The sequence below is a fragment of the Biomphalaria glabrata genome, chromosome 8 (assembly GCF_947242115.1).
Source record: "Biomphalaria glabrata chromosome 8, xgBioGlab47.1, whole genome shotgun sequence".
Lineage (NCBI taxonomy): Eukaryota > Metazoa > Mollusca > Gastropoda > Planorbidae > Biomphalaria > Biomphalaria glabrata.
Window position 1 is genome coordinate 11710459 of NC_074718.1, and position 27476 is coordinate 11737934.

A 27476-nucleotide genomic window follows, 5' to 3' on the forward strand; every position below is an offset into this window, starting at 1 on the left:
TACATCTAGATAACTGAGTTGAGGAGTTTCAAACATAAAGATTGAATACATCTAGATAACTGAGTTGAGGAGTTTCAAACATAAAGATTGAATACATCTAGATAACTGAGTTGAGGAGTTTCAAACATAAAGATTGAATACATCTAGATAACTGAGTTGAGGAGTTTCAAACATAAAGATTGAATACATCTAGATAACTGAGTTGAGGAGTTTCAAACATAAAGATTGAATACATCTAGATAACTGAGTCGATACGTTTCAAACATAAAGATTGAATACATCTAGATAACTGAGTCGATACGTTTCAAACATAAAGATTGAATACATCTAGATAACTGAGTTGAGGAGTTTCAAACATAAAGATTGAATACATCTAGATAACTGAGTTGAGGAGTTTCAAACATAAAGATTGAATACAACTAGATAACTGAGTTGAGGAGTTTCAAACATAAAGATTGAATACATCTAGATAACTGAGTCGATACGTTTCAAACATAAAGATTGAATACATCTAGATAACTGAGTTGAGGAGTTTCAAACATAAAGATTGAATACATCTAGATAACTGAGTTGAGAAGTTTCAAACATAAAGATTGAATACATCTAGATAACTGAGTTGAGGAGTTTCAAACATAAAGATTGAATACATCTAGATAACTGAGTTGAGGAGTTTCAAACATAAAGATTGAATACATCTAGATAACTGAGTTGAGGAGTTTCAAACATAAAGATTGAATACATCTAGATAACTGAGTCGATACGTTTCAAACATAAAGATTGAATACATCTAGATAACTGAGTTGAGGAGTTTCAAACATAAAGATTGAATACATCTAGATAACTGAGTTGAGGAGTTTCAAACATAAAGATTGAATACATCTAGATAACTGAGTCGATACGTTTCAAACATAAAGATTGAATACATCTAGATAACTGAGTTGAGGAGTTTCAAACATAAAGATTGAATACATCTAGATTACTGAGTCGAGGAGTTTCAAACATAAAGATTGAATACATCTAGATAACTGAGTCGAGGAGTTTCAATCATAAAGATTGAATACATCTAGATAACTGAGTTGAGAAGTTTCAAACATAAAGACAACAATGTCTCTTCTGGACTGGAATTCCTACAAAGTTTAAAATGAAATTGTGCTTGAAGGTTTTACGTATCGAGACTTCTTCTCTATAACTGTTCTCCTAGACCTTCTGTAGATACTATTTAAATATCTGATACTGTCACAGCCTTGTTAGTTCTTAAGCTCTAAAGAATTTTTTTTTCTAATGGAGTTTGATTCCCTCGGAGACTGAAGTAGTCAGATGAACTAATTCCAGTTAGATTATAACTTTGAACAAGCTACACGTTCAATTAAAGTCTTTTGAAGCACTTCAATTCAAAATGTTTGAATTGACTCTCACCAGATACAAGCTTACCTCCCTTTTTTCCAACTCTACATTCCTCTTATAGTGCTGTGTCACCCCACCTTCCCATTCACAACTCTGTTGTTGAGCTTTGTGGTAGCCTGTCTATCTTCTTGTAGTGATTTAAGACTCTAGTTTCATTGCTTAACAACAAAGTTAGGTTGTTTATCTACACTCGTGTACACAGATCTGGGGGCTGCAATGCAGTGCTACCTGCCTCCTTGGAAAATGTCCCCATAGTTCATAATGACCCGCAGACTATCAGTTTCATTGGAGATTCTTTCAACTAAGCATCACTGCCTTAAATCATTTCCTTGTTGAAAGATTAGTTTTGTTGAGGGGAGGGGGGGTATCTTTAAGTTTTAAAATGTTTTTCCCACATTTAACTTTTTTAAATTTTTATTTCAGTCAAAGTCTAAAAAACTTGGGCCTCTTAAAGCTCTTCCATCAGATTTGGCCCAAGATGGTGCAGTCAGAAGTCAAAACATGGCCAAGTCCTCCAAGTCTGGCAAGGGATCTAGTAAAACTAAAGACGACTTGGCTATGAGCCAGATGAGAGAGAAGCTGACTGCCAACCCTTATGCTACAATCAAAATGTGGCGGCCAGTATCCATGTCTGTTAGTGTTAGATCAGATGATAAGGCTGAGGAAACCTATCAGAGTTTCAAAAAGTTGGACACAATGAGACAGAATCTGGATGACATTGGCCAGACTTCAGAATGGAACCAACAGGACATTGGGACTGGTAGGCTTCCCATAACTGGACACATCAGGGACAGAGATCATTTATCACAAGATGACCACTGGCACCAGGCTAGCTTGAGGCCTGCTGAACATATGAATAGCTGGGTGAGTGAACCAGCCAGTGATTTGTTAGAAATACCAGAGGATTACTCCAGGGACAATTCACCTGCTTCACTTGAGAGGCAACCTTTGGTCATCAATGGAGTTTCAGATTTAAACAGCAGCGTAGCCCCTGCACCATCACCTCCCACCCCTGTTCAGTCCAAACCTAATGGCCAGCAACCCAGCTTTCATTTGGTCAGTAATGGTGTTAGCAAGGCTGTCCAACAGGTCCTCTCTCACAGCTATACAGCAGGATATGAATCTTTGGCTATTCAGGATGTAGAGACTCTGCTCAATGATCTGAAAGCCACCATGAAATCTCTGAAGACTTCCCGTATAGAGAAAAACTCTGTCCAGTTGACCATGTGTGTTATTGAGCTTCAGTCCCAGACTAAACAGTTTGTCCAAGACTGTAAACGTGTGGTTAGCAGTGCCAGCAGTAGTAGAGGGACATTCTTGTCCAGCCTTCAGGAGGCCACCCACACATTGGCCTACATTTTCCTTCACTCCCAGGCCACTATGCTGCTCTTACATTCCCCTGACAGTGCTGAACATCTAGGACTACAGCTGGTGAAGGCTGCCAATGCATTCAAGTCAACAGTCAATGCTGCCAACACTGCCATTGGGAAAGCTATCAGTGATCCAGACATGAAATATCTTATGAAGCAGGCCACACATTTAGCCAGTCTGTTGGGATCTTTGCTGACTACTATTAAAGAAATCCAACATGTTCCTTGAGCTGCACATTCTACATATCATCAAGAAACTGACTGTAATAATTCATTACTAACATGAGATAGTTCATCAGTGTCATTGACTAATAAGAGTTCTGGTGGCTGAGTCATTAAGTGTTTGGCCTCTGAACCTAATATCTTTATGTTTGCATCTTAGTTTGGTTGTAAGGAATTTCTTTAAGAATGTTTTCAAGTCATTGTGAATGAAAATAAAAGATCATTTGATTGATGTCATTCTGCTGCTTACATTGACTGTTGGGGTCAGAAGTAGGTCACCTCTACACTTTCCAGGCCTGAGTGTTCACACAAGGGGAGTTTATTTTTCATTCAAACTGGGACATGACTCAGTCATTTAATCAAGTCAATAGCTCATCCTGTGCTTCTCGCAAAGTGTATGATGATATGTGTTTAGTAGTAGTGGGATACTTAACAGAGCTTCTCAGCTGCTAGCATCATGTACAACTGTTTTTCTAAGCAGGGAAATCATTGTAATCTATATCAATGTCTGACAACAGTTTTCCAAGGACATAACCTGTCAGCATTTATATGTAGTATTTATTGTTTTGATTATGATATTACGAAGTACAATGTGATATATAAGTATATGTGTGTGTGTGATCTTATTTCCTGGTGATACATCAAGAGTTGCTGGTGACAGTTGATCTCCAACCTTTGAGTCATAAATCTGGCTTTAAGACAGGTTTAGCCTTTGATAGCTAGTGATGAAATTTAGTTGCAATAGTGTGTCATTGCTCTGTCTTCTCTCATTCAGAACAAGAAATAGATGTAGACAATACAGTCAGTTCTTTAAACCAAGTGTCACTTTTGTAACCACTGCTTCAAATAGAAATTTAGAATTTTAAGCTCTTTTTTAAAGCTGGTTAATTTATGCTGTAGGCATTCTATATTATTATCTAGGTTTACTCTACAAAGTTAAACATGCCAGTGAACTTTTGGGTCCAAAAGTAATTTTTTTCTGAAAGTGATGACTGATAGATTTTAAAGATGGAACATTTTTTACCCTGCCTCCATTTATTTATTTAACTTTTTACTGAAGACATGCGGGAATACCCACTGACATATGTTTGTCCAAGATTTAGATTGTCTAGATCTCAAGACCAAATTTAAATTTTTTTTAATTTTAAAAAATTATTCCCTGTGTGGCCATTAAACTTTCCCAAAGATTTAAATAAACTGTCGAAATTCTAGGAAAATCTTAAGAGCTGATTTTGAGATCAGTGATCATTCAGGTTTTTGGTTTTTAAAACCATGAAGAATTTACAAGTTGAATAGAGGCATTGTAAAAAGGGCTAAAACTGTGGTTTGAATTATATGATTTGTTTAGTGGATCTCTAATTGCTATCATTTTTTAGCATGTTTAATGGTCCTTTTTTTCACTATTGCAGTCCTAAAAGTGGTATCTATTAGTTGTTGAATACAGCTTGAATACATTTTTTTCAAATAGAAAATCACAGACTCTATGGAGATCCCAACTTGAGCCTCTTGCAATCAAGTCATTCAACCAATTCATTCATCATGCCACTTGTAAGGTGAGAGACGAGCAATTGGATTCCTTCTAAGAATATTTAATAAGAACAACACTATCACCCCCCCCCCCCCCAAGTGTTGGCTTTACTACTTTCTCAGATATGATCATTTCAACATTAGCAACTTGTGTAAATATGATTTGCAATGTAGTGTCTTAGATTTTTTGTTTCTTATGGAATAAGACAGCATGGTCTTCCTCTTGAAACATTTCCTGACTGGTGGCATAGGTTTTAACAGCACCATTTGGGGAACTGGTCTGTTTTTTTGTTGTTGTTTTTTTTCAGTGTTAATTATTTGTACTGATAGGATGTAGTTTGTGTTGTATCAATGATATTAGATTCTCATGTTATTAACAGGTACTTCTTAGATTCTCATGTTATTTACAGATACTTCTATTCAATAACCAAAAATAAAATGTTAAACATTATTGTATCAAAACACTATGTATTGAGAACTTGTTATACTGTGGTACTTTCAACATTTTTGTTTACATTGCATTTACTATTCAGGAGCTCACATAATCTTGTTCAGATTATTTATTGGACATTTTTTGTATACAATTGTATTCTGTGTATATTCATTACTTTAAGTCATTTACAATGAAAGAATGACAGGTGGTTGAATTATCATAGTAGATAAATAATTAAAATGTTTTATCTTGAACTTACATTAATTGTCATTTCATTGACTTGTAAAAATACAATAATCAATATTTTATATACTACTTGAGCAGAAAGGGTTGATTTAAAAAAAAAATCATTGCTATTTGTGTGCAACTCATTTTAAGTTTAAAATAGGAAACCTTAGAAATGTTTCTAAATCAATTGAATACTATCTCCTTGAGTTAAAACTTACAGCCAAACATCAATGGCGTTATGTTAAGATCCAATTCACTGCTTGTTTTCAATAATATACAACATGTCGTTGGAAATGCTATTTGATATTTTAGTAGAGATCTAGATCTCAAAACCCTAGGCTGAAGTTATAAAATTAATATAGAGTGACAGGGCTACCAGTATTTACTTAATTACATTATTTTTGAGTCACTTAATTGCAAGTAGTAAACAAATGAAGCAGAAAAAAAATGTATTGATTTTCCTGAGTGAAAACCGTTCAAATTGAGCTCAATGTTCTTAAGACCATGACATGGTGGTGTTTCTGTCTTTCATTTAGTGCTAAATTTTCAATTTTGTCTTGACTTGCCAAAACTCTGGCCAACTTTAAGCGTGAACTGTTTTTTTCATTTCTATGGTTGACAGGTAAACTTAAATAGCTACTTAACTTGGTTTATTTATTAACTATTAATACCTGTATTTGTATTACAAGCCTACAACATCTAGAATGTGATCCAACATGTTTGCAGCTAACAACAGTTTTGCAACTAAATTCACATTCCTTTGTTTTTAGATTTTAAGTTAGCCTTCATTACATATTGTTTTCAAACTATTAAAATTAAAAAAAATGTATTCTTTTTCTTTATTTTGTTTGGTTTGAAATTAAACTAATTGTAAGATTCTTTATTTATTGGCACCTAATATTTTATGTTTTTGATATACTATAAAATATTATCAATATCCTATTTTCTCTCTGTGATGATCTATGGTATATAAACTGTACTCATATATTTAATTATTATTCCATAATATTTTGTTCTGTCATTGTATGAAAATGATAATAAATGAATATGTTCTAATCAAAAAGTCAGTTAATCAACTTGTTCATGTATTCTATGTAATCTTGACTTCATTCTCTATCATTCAAAAGTCCCTCTATGTCCAAGTAACATCCTAAATATTAAAAAAATAAATAAATAAATCTAGAATTTAAATCCATTTAAACAAAAGCAAGCTTGCAAACAAACCAACCAACCAACCACTCTTACTACCAAGTGTAATATTTCAAACCCTACTGCCTCAATCACAATTGTGTGAAGCAGATGAGGTGGACATTGAGTGACAAACTACAAGCTCACAAAAAGTTCTCAACACATGAGTACAGCCTGACCTACATACTTGTTCCAAGCAAAGAAAGAATTTTTTTTTTATTTGTAAAAAAGTGTGTATTTATTATTTTTTTAATTATTTTGATACACAAAATATGTCCTCTTAAAGCATTCATGGATATTCAGATACAGTGAATAAAAAAATGTAAAGATATACATTGAATAACAAGAAATGAAAATGAAGTATCACAGTTTGTTTGTATTACTATATGCACCATTGTGTAGAAGTGAGATTTTGTATGTTTTGAAATCTTACTGACCCACCACAAGTGACTTGCTTTAGTAATCATTACAGAATTAACACTTTGTAGTTGCAGTGCCAACCTTCTAGAGTCTAAGCCATGCATGCACATAATCATTTAGCAAATAAAAGATATTTCTCAATTACATCAACACTCATTGCACAAGTTGTTTCTTACCAGACTATGAAGTAACCATGCCACATCTACAAAGTAAAATTATTTCATTTTAAAACTATTTAGGTCTCAGGGTGTTTTGGCGGAGAAGTAAAGGACTGAGCTAAGAGTCTTTTTTTTCCCTTTAATTTCAGTCTACTTATTTCTAATGGCTACTCAGCAAATTGTTGAGAGATTACCTTAGCCCAAATATATCATTCTAGAGATATATATATATAGACTAGTATGTCTTACAACAGACAAAAGCTAGATATTGAGACATTCATCATTTTTTTTTGTTTAAAGTTGTCAAAGGTTAGTGAAGACTATCCTAAGTATCCTCTTTTGATGAATGCTACTTTCTGAATAGTAAATTGTTATTTATGGGATTATGTTTGATTTTATTTTGCAACATTGTATACCTATAGACACTAGACTTAAAACATTCCTGAATAATTTTCCACATTTGGACAGAATTAATTTGTTCACCCTTTTGGAGTGCGAAAGTAATCTTTAAGGTCATAAAACCTTTTCTTTGTAATCAGAAAATGTTATATTTGGTATAGAATTAAAGGAGAATGCATGTCCCTTTTAAATAGCACAAATTATTTTTAATATTTTTAAGATCCAGATCTAGACCAGATTCAGGAAAAAAAATTTTGATCAAAATGGAAAAAAAAAAATGTCATCATACTTATCCATATTGTGACAAATCTTTATATACCTGTACATAACATATTTAAAGCACATAAAATGGAAATCTTGAGCATTATTATAAATGTAACTACCATAGGAACAAAGAAAACTGACCAACTGTAGGCTAATCAACAGCTCTAGATCTAGACCAGATCTAGCAAATATATTATTATCCAAATAAATAAAAACTATTTCTTTATGTGACGTTTATTCATATTTTCACAAAACTTTAAATATAACATATTTTAAAGACATATAAAATGATTGTCTTGAGATCATTATACCATATCACTACCATTCAGAACATTCTAAACAAATTGGTGCCTCTCAAAAAAAAAAACACTTTTTTAAAACATCCTACTTGGAAAAAAAACACATTGAAAAAAGGAAATTCTGGATGATTAGCAAAGAGAAGCTATTCTAGTTTTAAGAAAACGAAATTAAAAATGTTAAAACTTCGAGGATGCTAGCATTCTGCGCACTAGGTCCACATCAAAACAACACTAGTAGCGTCATTGCAAAGAGAAAGAGTTACGTCTCCACCTAGACTGTGAGTCATTTTCTATTTCCTAGAGAAAGCTAATGACAAGACATTTAGAAATCCAAGATGGGCAATACGTTCTATACATGATACAGACTACAAACAAAAATTTTTTAATCATTTTGTTCATACAGGTGCAAATAAAATATATTATATAAAAAAAATAAATACTAAAAAAAATGTATAAGTGACAAAATTTGGTTCAAGACTTGGCTACACCATATACTTTGGAAAACTTTGTTGAGTTAGTTCGTCTGTCTGGTCTGGGTCGAGCTGAGGACTTGGGTTTGACCTGTTCAAAGAAAAGAACACCAACACAAAATATGTCAAAATATTTTAAATGTTGATTTTCAAATTTTAGGATTTTTTTATATATATATATATATTGATAGATAAAGTTGTAGCTTAGACATTATTTCTAACTATATTTCAATTTTTCAAAAATGTACAACTTATACTTTGTGTTAAGAAATTATGATATATTTTTTATTACAGTTAGTGTGGTGGGTTGGCAGAATTGAATAAATGATCAAGACAAGGTGTAGGCCGATTTCAAACTTTTATTACAGATAATAAACCTGCAGGCATACACAAACACAATGACACTTGTACAAAAGGACTACACAATGTGGCATCAAGGAGTAGATGCCGCACCAAGCTTCAGCAAAGGGTGCCAGCAGAAAGGGACAGTGGCCACATTGATTCTTCCTTTGAAATCAGTTGATTTGGCAGCTTTTCGAAGGCAGAGGTCAACTCATTCTTTGCGCATCAGTGCTCAGTCAGGTTTGCCTCCCAGTAGACTATATCCTCCCTCACTACATTAGTATTATACATTTTCATATATGACAGAAAGTGTAAACAATATCAGCCCTTTTTGGTGTATCCAGTGTACAAAATAAAGGAAGAAAAAGTTACTTGATCATTTTTTCTGCACATTTTAGCATTACATAATCAAATTGTCTAAGCTCTTCTGTTTGTGACTTTTAGTTAGTTGGCAATTTAAAAGTTCAAATTAGTGTCATTTGGTGACACTGGTTTCATATTATAATGGTATATTGTAGGTGTTGTCAGGATGAATATATAGTTGTAATTTAGCATAATCTTCTACTTTCAGACATCTCTCGTAAAAAGAGGAAATAAGGAAGACTTTAAAAACAAAAGAATAGATGGTAGCAATGAATGTAAAGGCTTTTCTTTCCAGTTTGCATAGGAAAAACAGAAGAGCCTGCCAGTTTGGTTGAAAGTGTGATAAGTATATTCCTATCATAGTGCCTTCCCTTATAGTGTTATAAATAAAAATAAAATAAATTAGTTCAATCCTTTAACTCCTGTCCCTGTAGCATGAAGTACAACAATGGGTTAAACTACTTACTAAATGAAGAGAACCAGGCTTGACAACATTCAGGTCATCATGAATCTCAAAGTCATTTCTAAATCTGTGACCAGTAGAGGCTGATTTACTGGGTTCCATGAAGTCTCTGGATTTGGCTTTGTTCAGGTCAAACTTTCTCTCAGACAGACTGAGAACCACTTGTTTCATAACAGCCATCTCCTGTTAACACATACATACACAATGTAAACATGAATTCTATATATTTCTGTACACAAACTATATGGAAGGTTGCCTGGTTGTGTGGTATGCACTCTTGCTGTCCTGATTGTCCCAAGTAAGGCTTGAACCTTTTACACAGTCACACCCCATCGTTCTCCAGGAGTTGTAGGCTACGATGTAATAATTTTAAAATCTGAAGGAACATTCCTCAATCCCAAACATGTAAAAATAATGTGAAACAAAGCTATAAGTGGAAAACAAAAGAACTGTCCAATAAATAACAAAATGTTTAGCAGTATTTAACACTATAGCCTAACATATGCTTCTTATTCCAAGTATCACTAACATCCTAAGAATCATGTTATCTTTACTTCCAAATTGATTAGAAGATAAAAAGCTTATAGATCAAAATGTCAACATCTTGAATAGAAATGTAGTTATTTGACATATACCGGTAACTTAATAAGGACAAATTAAGATCTATGGTTAAACTTTAGTGCCCCTAAAATTATATTCATTAAAAAGAAACAAAATATTTAGACTGCCTATATTCTAGATTGTAATTCAACTCATTGATTCTATAGAAATCTATGTTCAGCATGACACTTCAAACAATGAGTAAAGACAGCAGTCTCAGGGTCAGACTAGCTACAAGCTATACTATCACTCTTCAACTAGTTTCTAGATGTAGTTAATTTTTTTTTATGTGCTGACGCTCAGGCTTAGGCAAATTTACTAAATCTTGTCTCAGGCTTATGCAACGTTTCTAAATCTAGATCTATTTATGTTTTAAGTCTAAATTTTCAACACTGAACACTTAAAAGTAAAATGAATATGTGATTATGTCTGAACAGAATGTTAACATTGAAAATGAAATGACCATTTCTGATCATGTTTAGTGGGCATATAAAGTGAAAGTTTTAATGGTCAAAAGATGTGACACACTAGCCTATACAATCTTATTTAAAGATGACAACTTCATTGTTTAAATTTGGTTAGTTTAGGCTAAATATAAGCTTAGAAAAACTTAGGCTAGATCTAGAAAATGGGGGAGAGAGACAAAAATGTAGATCTAGTAATCTTTCAAAGGAAAAAGAAGAAGAAGCAGACAGAGAAAGTGATGGGAAGACAACATCAAAGAATGAACAGGCCTCTCATTAAACAAGATTTTATTCAAGGCAAAAGAGAAAGGAATGGAGATTGGCAGTAGACAAATCATGTGTGGTGCCCTAAAGGTTCAATAGACTAAGGGATAGGTGAAGGTGAACCTTCAAACTTTTTTTGTTTTTTATTGATAAAACTCGGATGGGAAAAAATTTAATTCCTCAAATTCTCAGAATTTCAGAGTATTACGGAAAAATGGCACTTCTACAGTTATTATTAGTTTTATTCCATTTTATTTCACAGCTAACTAAGCCCAGTGGATACAATAATTCACTCACTTCTTTTTGGTTGAGAAGTCGCTCCAAATCTAGGCTCATCTGATTATGTGTTCTCATTAAATCTTGTTTTTCTTTCTCCACTTTACTGAAATCAGAAATAAATAGTCCATCTTGTTTTAGAAGCAAATTTATGTACTAGCTCCAGTATTCAAAGCATACATTTAGCTACCAAGTTTTCTTTGTTAAATATATGATGGATTAGTACTTCAAATAAAAAGAAGGCAAGTTGAAGAAGTTTTCTTGCTGTAAGATGGCCAAAAGACAACAATAAATTATTCAAATTTAAGTAACTTACTTATTTAAATAGCAAAAAAATAGCCATAAGATCAAATTGTATTAAAAGCAGCAAATAACTCAAGCTAGAAACAAGGTAAAATAAAAGTTTTCCCAACCTGAGATCTTTCTCCATAACTTGAAGTGTGGCTTTCAGTTGATTGATTTGCTCATCCCTTGACTTGACAGACTGAATTAAGTAACTGTATGGCTGTTGGGTTTGGTCTAGCAAACTATTGCTGGTCTCTACCTGTGAAAGAAAGATAAGTCACAATTACCAACATATGAAATATGATTTGTTATTGCTTTTGTAACAAGTAGGTACTAATTCCTTAAGCCTATCAGTGTCATCACAGAATGAGAACCAGCGCACAAAGTGATTTATCACAATTTCTTTAATTCAATTCACAAAATGTGAAGGCTGATTTCAACTTGATAACATCCATTTATTTTGTCAATGCCTGACTAACTTCTTTCGAGTCCTTCCTTACTTTCCTTGTAACATTTTCTTGCAGATTTAGTGTCAGTCCAATCAGATTATTGTTTGTAAGATCTGGTAACCCTGGCAATATTTATTGCATTACACTTTCTCTCATTATTTACCATTCCTAGGAATAAGATATTACACTAGATATTAATAGACTATGTCAGATTCTTGACCTGTGCTAGTCAAAGCACTAAGGGGAGTTAATACCCTGGGTTATAGTGTTTATACATCAAAGCCTATTAAAGTATTAATACATTTCAGTATCATGCAATCTTTTCAAGATGCCAAACCGAGGCGTGGCAAACAAATGTGTGTAAGAGTGATTGACTGGAACTACTGTGTATCAAGATTACCTGCTGGACAAGAGAATTGATTTTATTTTTATACTCCTCCAGTTCTTTCCTTAGTCCAGTGTTGGTTTTCTCTAACTGTAAGACCCTCCTGGCCAGGTGAACACTGCAATAGGGAAGATTTACAACTGCATCACACACATTTCAATTATATAAAACTGATTGGAGTCTAACACCTTCCTTTTATAAGGTATTTTGTTCAACTGATCAATGACTGACCTTTGTTGCATTCTTCGTTTTGTGGTACTGGCAACATTTGCCCCATAACCATAAGAAAATAACACTTTCTCAGCCTCTTTTTCATCCTCAACTGCCAATAGAAACATGTTTATGTTCATAACAAGATTTTTTTTTATTTCTGAGAAGTTAGTAATTAAAACTGAAAATTAGTGAAAATAAAATTCTGTACATTTTTAAAACTAATTAGTTCTATATGAAAAAGAATGTCATTGTCCAGATGTATTCCTCTGCCTTACCTTCTGCTGCTTGCATAACTACTGCATCCAGATCTTGTTCTAACTTCTCATAGGTTTCTAGTTTAGCTTTCTTCTCAGATACCATAGCCTCCAACTCAACCACTTTTTTCTCATGAGAGGTTTGGAGAGTATAGTATTCTTTGGTTAAAACCTACACGTTTGTTAGGATGGAATCAAACTAATTTTTAAATATAAAACCAAAGTTAATAATATTTGTATGTACCATGTCATTAAAAGGAATATATGCAGACATTGTGGCAAATGGATACAGTTTAATTTAGACATATAATAACTTCTAGCTAGTTATTGGGATTTCTCCATTCTGATAAAGAATGTTCTATGATTTGTACCATGAGCCTATCATTCGGTAAAAGTATAGAACACATTTCAGACCTGGTAATCCATAAGGCAGAGGATGTAAAAATCATCTGTTTCTATGGCCGACAGTTAACAAGGGTGTGATGTGGCCAGCAAAATGACCAACCACCTTTATTTTACCAATTAATCATTCAGTGAATCATACAGTATTTGTTTGTCTGTGTTGAGAATTTCATTCAATAAATCTCACAATATTTGTATGAGAGTGTTGAAATTATCTTTCAGTGGCTCACACAGTATTGGTATCTGGGTGTTTCAAGGGAAGCAGAAGTAAATTTTTTTTCTAGATTACATTTTTAAAGGACAAACCCAATCAGTTATTGATTGTGGTAAGAATACTGTATCTCAAAATTTGATTCCAATGACAACAAAATGAATTCACTAGATTTATAGCTTCTTCAGAGTGTTTCAACCAGCCAACAAGATGTAGCTATCAACTCAATGTAAAAATCAGCGCAATGTAAAAGTCAGCGCAATATTTTTCTCTTATAATTCCAGAAGACAAAACTTACTCCTACCTCTAATTTCTTCTGCAATTTTTCAATTTCCATTTCTGCCTGACCCAAATTTTTCACAGTCTCTCCATGAATCATTTGGGACCTCTCAGCCTCAAACATTTTGATTTTCAATTCATTCTGTATCTCTGATAGTCTGCTTTCTGATGTAGCTTGGAGTTGGCGAAACCTTCATGCAGCAATAATAAATTTGATCAAATGAAAAATTTCACATTTTGAAAAATTATTTCAAATACAAAAATCATCGTGATCATATTCCTACCCACTATTCACCTGATGGTTTGAAGGACAACTGTAACTCATCAACAAATTATTCTTGAAAATTTTTATTTCCCCTCCCCCTTTCCCTTTCCTGAAATTAAGTTTGAAACAAATTTTTAAACATTTGTAATAATGTGGCTATTTTATTATCAGGTAATTTTAATTTGATTACTTTTAATTTGGCCACATATGTTCATGAGTTTCAGCTAATGTCTATAGATTGAAAAGAATAAGATACAAGGACCATTGAGTGTGTGAGAGAGTTCAGAAGTCTCAAGTACAAAATAGACTATAAACACTTTTAGATTTGATAACTGTAGCAATTATAATTTTAAAAAATATGGTACTTTCTTTGCTTAGTTTTAACTTTTTTTTTTTTTAGATTGTTATTTACACTTATTTCATTTAATTATACTTCACTGTCCAATTTGTTTAATATTACTATTATTATTATTGTTACTACTACTATTGTAGTATTTATTTCATTAATGAGTATTGTGTTAGGTTTCAAATTAAGTCCAATTTTTTATCACTCAAAAATTGTGTACATCCAAATAAACAAGTTTTTTGATGGAATGCAAATCTATAAGTGAAACAAAGTACATAAATAAAGAGAAAAAAAACATCCACTCACTCAGTCAACATGTGCTCATATTTGGATGCCATTTCTCTCTCTGCAACAATGGTTCTATCTCTCTCTGACAGAGCAATATCTCTGGCTTCTCTCAAATTCCTGAGAAAAACATCATAATAAAATGTTGTGATAATAATCTTCTGTAATCTAAAAATCTCTTTATAACTTTGTTTTTTTACAATTCATAATATTGTATTCAAATACTCTCATTACTTTGTTTCCAACACATGATACTAATGTACAAGTGAATTATGAGTTAATGCTAAAAGAGTTGAAGTTTTTAATGACAATAAACTTGATGTTATAGTATTATTAAAAAAGAAAAATGGCAGTGGCTAAAAGCATGAATCGTTTCAATATTTAACATGTTTCTATTTTAGTGAACATCAAAGCTACAAGATATTGCAATCTTCATTAATCTCAAAGTGAGAAACAAATTTGAACAATATATATCTGTTGTGCTAATAAAACATACCATGACAGCCAAAGCTTTCTTTGACAGTAATCAATTATGCGCCAACTTACTGACCTGTTTTCTCTTTCATACATTTCTCTAGTTGATGTTCTCAATCTATCTATTTCAGTGTTGGTCCTGACTCTGATTTGTTCTAGTTCTTCCTTCAGTTTATTTTCATATTCAGACTTATATTGATCTCTGCCAATTACAAATAACAGATATTATGTGCCTAGATTGTAATAATAGAATCTAAATTTGATCAACCTTAACAAATAGCAATATGTATTTGTATTAGTGTATATTTAAATACATAACATATGAAATTTTATGGCAGAAGTTTAGCAACATTTTTTCAAAAATAGCTAAAAAAAAAAAGTTTCAATTGCTGAAAGCTTAATAAGAACTTGGAATTTAAATTTTAATCTTTAAAAAATCCATTTTAGAATATCTATACAAACCCAGATCTATTTAAGCATAAATTTATTTTGAGTACTATGCCAAAATCATTAAAGGAATAATATAATTGGTCAAAATAAAAAAGTAATTTTCAGCTACTGTTACTGAAGGTCTATTACAATGCAATTTCTTGTAGTCCCAATCTCACCTTGAAGAAACATATTTTTCATACATCTCTTCCCTGGCAAGTTTAGCATCCTCTAGTTGCCTGTTAAGCTGCTGCAGCTTCTCCTCACTGTAAGCTAGTTTGTTGTTGATGTCAGAGTGTTGGCGAGTCAGGTAGTCTTTGTCTTGTCTTAACAATGCAATCGTTTGCTTGGACGATGACAGCTTTATGTGAAAATATATATTTAATTAGGAAACTGAGAGAACAATAGATTTAACTAGTTTTTAAAAGTTTTTTTTTCATTTTCTAAAACATTTTCAATGTCGACTTTTTCTGAATTAAACCTTTGAGTTTCATGTATATCAAGTGAGAAAAAAACTTGTTTTATGGTACCTCTCTAGATAGTTCATTAAAACCTGTTTTACAATACCTCTCTAGATAGTTCATCTCTTTCTTTCTGTATAGTGTTAAATGCGGCTTCCATTGCTATATACTGACGAGAAGTTTCCATATAATCATGTTCTAATCCATCTCTCTCACTAATAAGTGAATAGAAAATAAAAGAGTATTAAAATAGTTTTTGTTTCTTGGTATCTCAATTCTAGAGGCATTTATAAGTGGTTGTATAGTAGAAATTTATACTGCCAAATGAAAATTGTTATTTTTTACCCTAATCTGGAATAGCATGCTCTTTATTTTTTATGGGATTTAGGGTTGTTGAGTTACCTGATATTTTTATAAGGAATGCAATGCAAAAGGAGAAATAGTACAAATGTCTTAATTATAAGTCCCTTTATCACCAATCCTTTACACTTTTTGAGGGGTCTGGGCAATGACTCTTGTCAACCTATCACATCTCCATTTGGGCAAGGTAAACACCTTGCTTATGTGGCCATAAGATATTCCTAGTACACCACAAGTAAGTTCTTTTTAAAATATCTTTCCACAAGCAATCAATGTCTGGAATGGGAACTTTATTTAGTCTTCATAAATTTATTAAAAAAGAATAGTCAAGAATAGTTACAAATATATACAAGAGCACAGTGGACAAACCTTTTTACTTTATCATAATTCTCCACTTTGTAATCATCCACTTTAAGTTTACTGGTAGTCTCAGCCAATTCTGTCATGATCTTGTGATATTTGACTCTAAGCTCCCCATGAACTTGTCTCTCTTCTTCTAGATGCTAAAGAAATCAGACATACATTTATTTCAATTCAAAGCAAGCACATAGACAATTTAAATAGAACTATAAAATATTTACAAGTGTAATAGGACTCTTGACATCTACTTCTGTATTTACCATGTGACTCTTAAATTTAATATATATTAATAAAAATGTAAATAAATACAAAGCCAAACCTTTTGTAGTTCCAACATTTCTTTGGCCAAACTGGCCACTTCAGTCTCAACGGTATTATTCTGGTTTCGTAATTGTGAAACTTCTGTCTGTAGTGGCCTCATGGTCTCGAAGAATTTAATCTGTTGTATAAAAGTATTTCCCAAGATGTATGGGAGCTAACAAGTTGGATTGTGGTTGAAAACTAAGTATATCATACACTACAATAATGGAGTCACTGCTTATGTAGAAGATAAAGATATGACCAATCTCAATAGATTCAAATTATCTCTTTGACCAACACATTTTTAAAGCAATATCCAGTATAGATTTATGTTTTTAGACAATTAAGGGGAAAGCTATTAATTTATTTTTTAATCCTACTATTTAATTTGTATAAAAATACATTTATAATCTTCGTTTCCTTACAGCTACATAATCTCTAAGAGACAATTCATCTTCTGGCTGTGCTCGGAGGTGGTAATAGCGTTCCTCAGACAAAGTAAGGTCTTTAAGTGTTCGACGAATGTCTCCTGCTTTCTCTTTCAACCTTTCATTAGTCTTTTCAAGTTGCTGCTGTTGATTTCTCAAAGCATCAAGTTCCCTCTTTATTAATTCTTGACGCTTGCGTGCTTCATCTGATTGAATCTGAAGTTCAGACTCAAGTCTGGCCTGGGATGAAATTAAAACTCAATTATATTATTACTAAAAACTACAATAACCTGGCAATGAGAACATACATGTTCAGCTATCATACTTTAATGCAATGATATTTTTTCTCAAAAAATATTCTGTCACTTATATAATCAAAATAAAATTGCTTTTTCTTCTATTTTTCTCTGTGTAGGTAATATTTGCGTTTGAAATATTTTATAAAGGTTGTAATTGTCAAAATTCTTATTCTTTTGTTTTACCTGCAATATTTGTTTCTGGTGGGTAACATCATGGAGTTTTTCATCAAGCTCTTCAATCTGTTGAAGATGTTCAACTTTCATGTTTTCAAGGGTTAGATTTTTCTGTGATAGTTCAATTTTGAGAAGTTGAATGTCATGAAGAAGTTGTTTTCTCTCTATTAAATGCTTTGTGATATGTTTCTTCTTGTTCCGGACATCTATTAATTCACTGTGATCGGGTGACATTGTTAGATCTGTTGGTAGACTTGTTTCAAGACTTAAGTCCTCTGATTCAATGTCTTCAAACGTTTTGGATAAATCCTTTCCAGCCATGGTTAGATCTACTAGTACAGATTTAGTACTCTGTAATATGTAATAGAGTAGAGTATATGTAGACTATTTAAGGATTTTGAAAATGAAATTAATCTTTCAATCTAGAGCTCTATATCATCTAGAAGATGTCTTGATATAGATCTACTCATCTAGCCTAGATCTAGATAATATATATTATTATTATAATATATAGATCTATAATCTATATATATAATATTCTAGTTCTAGTACTAGTGTACTAGCATCTAGGACTCTGTCTCTAGTTACTAGATTCTAGATATAGACGACTATGGATCTACATTAGTCTAGATTGTAGATCGGGAATAATCTAGATCTAACACTACTAACAGTACTAGATCTAAAATTCTAAATCTACTATGTCTTCAGACTCTTCTAGATCTAGCTTGTCTTAGTCCTTAGTCTTAAGACACTTAAGTCTTAGGAACTTAGCCTAAGACTATAATATATAGTAATAGTAAATGTCTTAAAATTGAAAAAAGAACTAAACCTAGCTAGCGTCTAGTCAGTCTAGACTCTAGGACAGTCTTAGCTAGGACCTAGATCTAGAATAAGTTATAAATATATAAGGGTAGATCTAGCATTTTCTAGGAAGGAGGCTAGATGAGTAGATCTACTATCTAAAAAAATCTAAAATGCCTAATGAAATGAGTTATTTAATGAGTCTATAATAATGGTTCTAATCTACCTCAGTACCTCATTTAACTCATTACCTCTACTAGAGTTAGAGTCTAGTCAAGACTCAAGTTGAAAGTCTAGTGCACTACTCACTCTAGTCTAGATCTAAGATTACTAGAAATAGAATAATATAAAATCTAGATCTACATCTAGATAGACTTATTTAATAAAGACTAGAGTCTAGATCTAGACTAGATTCTATTTCTATGTTTAATGTTATGTATGTTCATGTTTTGAAATTCTCCAGTGTAGACAAATAATTAGGGCGTTCATCCGGGACATCTGTTACCTTGCAAGGGAGAAATTATTATTTAGAAATAGATGACTATTTGCAAACATCGGTCTCCAGACCTTGTGTCTTGTTCCAGTTCAGTCGTTAAGTGGTGATAGAAAATTTTAAAGTGTGTTTTTTTTTTTTTTTTGTTTCTAAAATGAAATCTACCTCTAATTTAAAACGTTGCAAAGAATTTAAATTAGCATTCAGTTTTCCCAATATATTTATCTTATTTACACATACTTTTTGTTTTATATAATTTTGCACATATAGGCCTACTATAGCCACTGTCACTATAGGCCTATATAGATATAGTAGGCCTAGTTGTTTGTTATATTGTTATAGGGCCTATTATAATATTCTAGGCCAGTGTTTTGACTTGTGTGTATCCTTACTATAGATTTCAACAGTAGTCATCGCCCATTAAAATGAATTTATTGTAATAATCCAAATATGTTTCCTTTTTTTTTTTTTTTTACAATTCCTCTATTCAGCTTGCAAATTCTTCATATGGTAAAAAAAAACATGGTCAGACACGGTTCTTTAAAAAAGTTCTAACGATTTTCCTAGAAATTTGACAGTTAATGTAGATTATATCATATAGTATATCTTTGGGAAAAGAATACTAGCCTAGCTTATTGTCCACACTGGATTGACTGCTCTAATTTTTCAAAGTACATTTTTTTAAATAATTTGAATTTGCTTGAGGTGTAGACACTCTATATCTTGACACTGTGTCACATGTCAGAATACCACGTTAAAGAAAGAAAGAAATACACTTGGCGCACCTTCTTCCAAGTCTGGTTCTATATAGTCCTATCTTATCTTATATAATACAGACGTTACTTCAAAAAAGAAGATGATTACGTCCTACGCGTCCTATCATTGGGGGGGGGGGGGGATTAGTGTGGGGTTAAAAAAATGTTAGATTTTTACAATTCCTTTATTCAGCTTGCACATTCATTGGCAAAAACACAAAAAAAAGCAAAAACCTGGGTGGACATGGATCTCGAAAACGGCTTGAACAATTTTGCAGAAAGTTGACAGTTGATGTAGGACTATATAATAATATATACATTTGGGGAAAAGAATTGCCAGCTAATTAGCCACATTGGGAAAACTCTCTTAACTTTTTTTATAAAATGCTTTTTTTTTTAAAGTATTATATTATTTTTCTCTTCACAAACTGTTTTCTTTTTTTAAATTTTATAATTATGTATTGTAATATTATTTTTTTAAAAAAATCTCCCTTTTTACAAAATTTTAAACATATTAAAGAGTAATTAAGCGGTGTCTACTATAATTTTCAATGATTTTTTAGGCAAGCATCAGCAGATATAGATCAATAGGATGTGGTTGTAGAACTAGATGTTTAGTATAATATAACAGAATATCTAGATCTATAAGTAGAGTAGTGTAGACCGTTGATCTATCCATGGTCTATCCTATAATTAAATACTAAGACCTAACCGCTGAGTGTCCTAACCCCTCATGTGTCTGCAAAACACTACTAACCAATAAAAACACACTTAATATTTAATCCGTGACTCTCATATAAAAGAGTTCCGTAACTAATTACGGCACGAAGTAAATAAAACAAAATAAAATACGTTACAACAAGTTTCCTCTAACAAATGAAATATTAATATATATAGACTATAGACAGATCTATCTAAAACTAAAGTCTATTGTTAGAAATAATCTATATTAGGACCTAAGACGATTAAGTGTAAGAGGGTAACTATTCAGTATTCATACTATTCTTGTTTATCAGAATCTGTGTGAGTGTGTAACTGTATTATCATTATTATGTATAGTAGTATAGTTATAGTACTTATAGACTGTAACTATAGTAGTGTATTACTAGTATCAGTCACTATTAGTGTATAATAGTTTAATACTTGTATTAATATTAATTATGTATAGATCTTTATTCTAGTATTGTTATTAATTATGTATAGATCTTTATTCTAGTTACATATTGTTATTGTCACTATAAGTTAACGGTAATTTCCCCAGCTAAAACATGATCATGCCTAAGTGAACTATTGTATACTTATTACTTATACTCTAGTTATACTAATTAGTAATACTTATATTAGTTGTATTAAATAAAATATAATTATAAAATATAGTATTATTATTTTATACTTACTAATATTACTAATACTAATAGTAATACTAATAGTGTAATACTCACTAGTAATAGTTATTACTAATAATAGTAAAAAAATAACTATATATAGTATATATAGAATATAGTATATATCAGTGATGCCCAACCTCACTCTGATGGCGGGCCTTTTAATATTCGATACTCGAGTCGCGGGCCACATGAAGAAAAAGGGGGAAAAAAGGAAGTATAGAATAAACCAATTTTTATTAGAAACCAGTGAATCTAGTATTAACATTAATTTATGAGAACTTTATCCTAAACTACTTTTAAATATCCGGCTGCATAGTTGAGACGCCAAGTCGAAGAACTGAATCTAGAATTACTAGATGTTCGTCTAAGAGACGATACGATTACGTAGCACGTGGCACGATTCATCACTGAACAATTTTGTCCCACTAATAACTCCTTGTAATTATTGGGAGCAGATGAAGAACACTGCACAGAACCGAGTTCGGAGGATAGGTGTTGCGGTCCTTGGCTCCCCTAGGAGTGCGCAGGGTTAAGTCAGTAAGTCAAATAGTGTGATCATCCATAACACTTGTTGCAGAGATTTCGAAAAGTTTATGCAAGAAAGATGGAGTAGAAATCAATAGTCTGCATCACTTGAAATGTATCAAGCAAGGATGTCTAGTTTGTAAGTCTATCCGTTTCAGTTGCAGCTCTGTCTGGGCATTTGGCACATTGGCTGCAGATGGATTTTAGAAACAACAAATATTGTTCCATCTGAACACGATCATCATCACATGGTCCATAGATTTTGTTGGTGAATAATTCAGCGAGACCACAGAGGCTCGGTTCGTTAGATCTCTGAAAACTATTGCTGTCAACCATAGTTGTGGCACCATCAGTAGTCACTCCCATTAATTTCTCCAAGAGAAAAAGATTCTCTGTGATGGATGAAACTTTTTTTGTCATAGTTTTGCCACCGGCGATCCCATCCATGCTCCAAATAACTACTTCTTTTCTGATTTAAAAACTGTTGTTTTTATCGCGAATAAATACCAAAATTTTGAGCGGTATCAGATATGTCAGTAGACTTGTCAGCAGCAACAGAAAATAGACATGCAGCCGACATATTTTCTTCTCATTTTAGGTAAATATTTTCATCAATTCTCCACTCTAGTTGTAATCTAACAATGGCGTCTCAAACCATGAATGCCACCTTATTTATTTACTTGTTTGATTTCCTAAAGCTGTTTAATGTTATTTTTTTTTAAAGGGAGCCACCCTTTCATTATAAAACAAATATATGGGCTTACTATCGGTACCAATCAATTTACTCTACGTAGGGAAAGATATTTTTGAAACTTTTTTTTTTGGACAATGGATTTTCTTCACATTATGCCGACGTTTCTGCGGGCCGGATAGAACCACTTCGCGGGCCGGTTCTGGCCCGCGGGCTGTATTTTGGGCATCACTGGTATATATATTTATATATATTTAAGTATACTGTATAGTCTATAGATTTAATAGATCTAATAAATAGTTATAGTTAAACGATACTCTATTATCTATAAAGTCTAAATACACTATGACTGACTACTGTACTGGCAGTGAGTGTATTATCTAGATTCTAGATCTACACTACAATTGAGTGTGAGTCTGAATGTGAGTGTGTCACAATCTCAATCTGAATAGACGAACATACTTCAGACTTCATTCAGATCACTTAAATTGTCTTAAAGTTAGTTTAAGTATTTTTATATATGTCTTTTGTGACTCTATTAGTCACACTATAGGCTATAAAAGAATTTATACTAGATTAGGCCTAACATAGCTACATAGATCATACTCCAGCCCAGTCTAAATCAATATTCAATATAATAAACTTGAATATATAAAACTCATTATTTATTTTTATACTGTAAACTAATCAATTATAATTATAACACGACTTGATTTAGGTCTATGATACTAATGAAAGTAATATTAATAGATCTAATGATTTAGTAACCAAATTAAATTTATATTAATATTTATAGACTTTATGACCAATCATTATTAGTTAATTTGGTTATTCAGCCTATATTTTTAAAATTAAAATAGATTTATAATTTTACTAGATCTAGAGCTAGAAGACATAATATAGGCTTTCAGAGAAGCTTTGAGGGCTTGAACCGCATCGTGGCTGAGTTGTTAAGCGCTTGGCTTATGAACCCAAGGTCCTGGGTTTGAATCTTGGTGAAGACTGGTATTTTGAATTTAGGGCGCCCCTTAGGTTACCCAACTCTAATAGGTACTTGACTTTAAAAGGGTAAAGTAAAGGCAGTTGGTTGTTGTGCTGGCCACGTGACAGTTGGCTAAAGAAACAGATGATGCAAGGTCTGAAAGTGGAACTTTAGAGAAGCTTTGAGGGTCTCTCTGAAGCATTTTCTTTGTCCACCTTGTGATCACTTTCCTTTGTTTAATTGACCATAAAGGAGTCATTGAGGAATGCAGTAGTCTTCCATTTTGCAGATGGTGTATGGGGTATCTAGGAGGGAAAGCACACCTCTAGTGGACAGGCAGTCATACCCTCTTACCTGTAGCTCCCAGTAATTGTAACATGCACAGCAGCCACACAGCCAAATGGCTCTGACTGTTCAGCTAAACCAGGTAGAGGTTATCTGACGTGTCCTAGCAATTGAAGTCTGGACTTAGCTGCCTCTATGAAACATCACCGTGACTAGGCAAATCAGACAGAAAGGGATGGGCTTTAGGGTGAGAGAGTGAAGTCATGTTTTGCAAATCCTCCTCACTTCTTCTTCTTCTAGCCAGCTTTTTGCTGCTGAGCTCTTTTGCAGACTGTGCCAAGGAAATCCTCCTCACTTAAATCAAAATTTGCAGCGCAAGTCACTTAGCGGTAGGTGTGGGAAAACTGAAAGCCATAGCAGCAACCTGCATGCGTGCAGCTAGGGCCATATGGTCATTCTCTTCTAACACAGAGCAGCAGTGTAGTCTAGCAGCCACCTGAGCAGCTGTATTTAGGAGTGCACTGCTCACCTCCATAGCATGAGGACAGGGTTAGAAATGGTGACCCCAAATTGCCTTCTCTAAACTACCCAACCTACTGTCAGGAACCCAATTAGATGCAAGAAGTCAAAACACGAAGAAAAAGACAAGGATAGTTCCTCTTTAAACTCTTCCCAAAGGTAATATAATAAGTACTGTGCCGGCAAAAGCTGTTTGTATGTACAAGTCAAGATTAAAAACAAACAAACAGGCATTATGTAGTTAGGTTACAAAATACCTAGCTGCATGTCCAGACTCATTTTCAAGATGGATTATCATTTGCTTAATGAGAGGGTCGTTGGAATGGAACCTTGTCATTGAGGACTACTGTAATCATAATGTGAATCAAATCTAGAATAGACTAGATGGTAAAAATACATCTTTCTAGTGCTTCTAGACCATATATGTCTTAAAGAGTACTTGATCTAAATCTAATCAGAGTCAATAGTATTCTATAGTCTAAATCTAGAAATCTATAAATGTAGTAATTTGTTAGATGACTAAAAATACAATTTATTTGCCACCGCTTCAGAATTAGAATATAATTTTTTTTTCTAAATAGAAAATCTGAATATATCACTTTGAAATTTAACAGCTTGTAGACTTTGAACTAAAAAAAAAAAGTATGCTGGCATTCTATCTTTGAAAAATATAGGCATTTCCACTTATTCATAAGGTTTTGTAGTCTTTTTAGATTTTTATGCTTGGTATAGTTTTCTTAAAGAATGACAATTTAAAGTATGAAATATGAAAAGTCCTTTAACTTTATATATTATGAACTGAAATGTGATTCTATAAATTAAGCAGAAAATTCTATATTAATTTTTTTCTTTGCAGATTTTCTAAAAAAAGAAAAGCATAATGGCTAATCCTTTAGAGAATCAATTGCTTCAAGCAACAAAGATAATTGAAAACCAAGTGGATGCTGAAATAGAGCGGCTTGAAAAAATGGATGACGATGACTTTGAGATTTTGCGCCAACGCCGAATGGAGGCAATGAAAAAATCGCAGCAGCAAAAACAAGAATGGCTTGCAGCAGGCCACGGGGAGTACAGTGAAATAGCTGACGAAAAAGAATTTTTTGAAACCTGTAAAAAGAGTAAGAAAGTAGTCTGCCATTTCTACAGAGATGCAACTATCAGATGTAAGATTGTCGATAAACATTTGACAGAAATAGCCAGGAAACACATTGAAACCAAGTTTGTCAAAATCAATGCTGAACGCTCCAAATTCTTGGTCGAAAGGCTAAGGATAACCACACTGCCTACAATATGCTTAGCTAGAGATGGCAAGACTGTGGATTATATTGTTGGTTTTGACGATCTGGGGGGAACAGATGAGTTCCCAACAGAGATGCTGGAGTGGAGACTAGCTAGAAGTGATATGATCAACTATCAAGGGGATCTACTGGAGCCACCCACTCTTGGAAACAAAAACCCAAAATCTGTGAAAATATTTGGCAAAACTGCAAAGAATTTAAGAGACGATGGGAATACAGACAGTGATGATGATGACTGGTGATGATTCCTAAAACTGCAGTGTCATGATATTTAAAGATTGAATGCTTGTGTTGAATTTATATTTGGATTGGAAATGTTATTATATTTGGTTAAAAGTAAGAAACAGAAGAGAGTATATATGAACATGTGAGAAATATGTTTATATTTGTTTAAAACTGAAATCTCTGCTTTGTAATGTCTTCGTTTATTCTATAAGAAAATGTTTGTTTCTGATACATTTTTAGATACACTTAAATTATTTTAAATAGTAATTGTTTTTTTTTTTTATAAATTTATCATTTTGCTACAAGTATTTTATTTAAAGCAATGCCTAGAACTAAATAAATAAATAAAAAAAATTTTTGTAATTAAAATGTTGGGTTCTTTTAGATATTTTTAATGAGAATCTGTTCATCAAGGACAAAAACTTTGTAATGCAAGTTTTAAACTTAGGATTCCTATTCTTATCATCGTTATAACTTCTAAGGATAAATTCATAACCTTTTTTTTTTGTTTCTGAAGTTAATGGGTGTTACATAAAAGAGCAGACCTGAGCAATGGGGTGAACTGGATGGTGGGGTGGAAAAAAGAATATAGAATTACTAAATGATAAAATCCTAATGATTAATGAAATTCATTTTGATTTGTCTATTATGACATGCATTGTTATCTATTCTATAAAAAACATTACTCAGTTCTGAATTTTTTTAGTTACTTTTTTTTTTAAAAACCAATTTGTGTACAAACAAAAAGTAATTAAAAGTAACGCTGTTAGATGAATAAGATTTTTTATAACTATTGTTTAATAAAGTATAGATTGCAAGTGTAATCTAAATATAGGCTATATTTTTATTCAAGTAATCCACTCATGCTATGGGCACTGGCGGATCCAGAACTTTGGAGTGGGGGGGGGGGGGGGGGGGGGCGATTTTTTTTCCAAACCCTAACTCCCAGTAAACGATAACCCTATGCATAAACGTGCGTACAGCACACACACATATATATCATATATATATATATATATATATATATATATATATATATATATATATATATATGAGAATAAAAAAAGCAGGATTTCTCAACCTCCGGCGAAAACAAAAAAACTGGGGCAGCGCTCTAAGGTTTCCTAGTGGGGCTCTGGGCGAAGCCCCGACGCCAAAAGTGTTTTCTTGCATTCTTCAATGCAGAAACGCATTCTCCTGACATCTACTGCTCATTATTCATCAATAGAGTTCAGGGCGAAGCCCCGACGCCAAAATCGTTTTCTTGCATTCTTCACTGCAGAAACGTATTCTCCTGGCATCTACTGCTCATTATTCATCAATGAAGTTCGGGGCGAAGCCCCGACGCCAAAATCGTTTTCTTGCATTCTTCACTGCAGAAACGCATTCTCCTGGCATCTACTGCTCATTATTCATTAATGGAGTTCGGGGCGAAGCCCCGACGCCAAAAGCGTTTTCTTGCATTCTGATCATTATTCATCAATAAAGTTCAGTGCGCCGACGCCAAAAGCGTTTTCTTGCATTCTTCACTGCAAAAACGTATTCTCCTGGCATCGAGTCGGGTCGGCCGAGTGGGGGGGGGGGGGGGATTTTTTATTATTTTTTTATTCAGAAAGGAAGATAGCTCTTGCAAACGTTTCACTCAAAAAAAAATTGAAATATTATAATTAAAAGTTGTAATAAATTTAAAGAACAATGATC

The 27476-nt window shown here is 32.8% G+C and overlaps 3 protein-coding genes across 9 annotated transcripts in view; 2 read left to right on the top strand and 1 right to left on the bottom strand.

Moving 5' to 3' along the window:
- Positions 1-6251, top strand: part of LOC106060842 (uncharacterized) — a 149603-nt gene extending 143352 nt beyond the window's left edge. For 3 of the 4 annotated variants that reach the window (XM_056037577.1, XM_056037578.1, XM_056037579.1), the window contains exon 20: positions 1828-6251. In XM_056037577.1, coding sequence (XP_055893552.1) covers positions 1828-3003 — 1176 coding nt within the window. In that variant the 3' untranslated portion in view covers positions 3004-6251. The remainder of the gene's footprint in view (positions 1-1827) is intronic. The other variant, XM_056037580.1, reaches the window with a different exon arrangement.
- Positions 6252-6580: 329 nt separating this feature from the next.
- Positions 6581-19102, bottom strand: LOC106060841 (progesterone-induced-blocking factor 1-like). Of its 2 annotated transcripts, none has more exons than XM_056037591.1 (17): positions 18866-19102; positions 17823-18164; positions 17338-17580; positions 16932-17051; positions 16622-16755; positions 15999-16107; positions 15611-15792; positions 15079-15204; positions 14550-14648; positions 13658-13823; positions 12762-12912; positions 12505-12595; positions 12289-12391; positions 11568-11698; positions 11176-11260; positions 9554-9733; positions 6581-8473 (listed from the first exon to the last, which is right to left on the bottom strand). In XM_056037591.1, exons 2-17 carry the CDS (start codon positions 18132-18134, stop codon positions 8384-8386), a joined length of 2322 nt encoding a protein of 773 aa, XP_055893566.1. In that variant the 5' UTR covers positions 18135-18164; positions 18866-19102; the 3' UTR covers positions 6581-8383. The 2 variants fall into 2 exon arrangements, with proteins under 2 accessions (XP_055893566.1, XP_055893567.1); XM_056037592.1 differs by having other exon boundaries at positions 18849-19102.
- A 1553-nt stretch (positions 19103-20655) lies between these two features.
- Positions 20656-25816, top strand: LOC106060839 (thioredoxin domain-containing protein 9-like). Of its 3 annotated transcripts, none has more exons than XM_056037602.1 (2): positions 20656-20885; positions 25109-25816. In XM_056037602.1, the coding sequence occupies exon 2, from the start codon at positions 25133-25135 to the stop codon at positions 25790-25792; it is 660 nt and encodes a 219-aa protein (XP_055893577.1). In that variant the 5' UTR covers positions 20656-20885; positions 25109-25132; the 3' UTR covers positions 25793-25816. The 3 variants fall into 3 exon arrangements, with proteins under 3 accessions (XP_055893577.1, XP_055893575.1, XP_055893576.1); XM_056037600.1 differs by having other exon boundaries at positions 20656-20841; XM_056037601.1 differs by having other exon boundaries at positions 20656-20833.
- The last annotated feature ends 1660 nt before the right edge of the window (positions 25817-27476 follow it).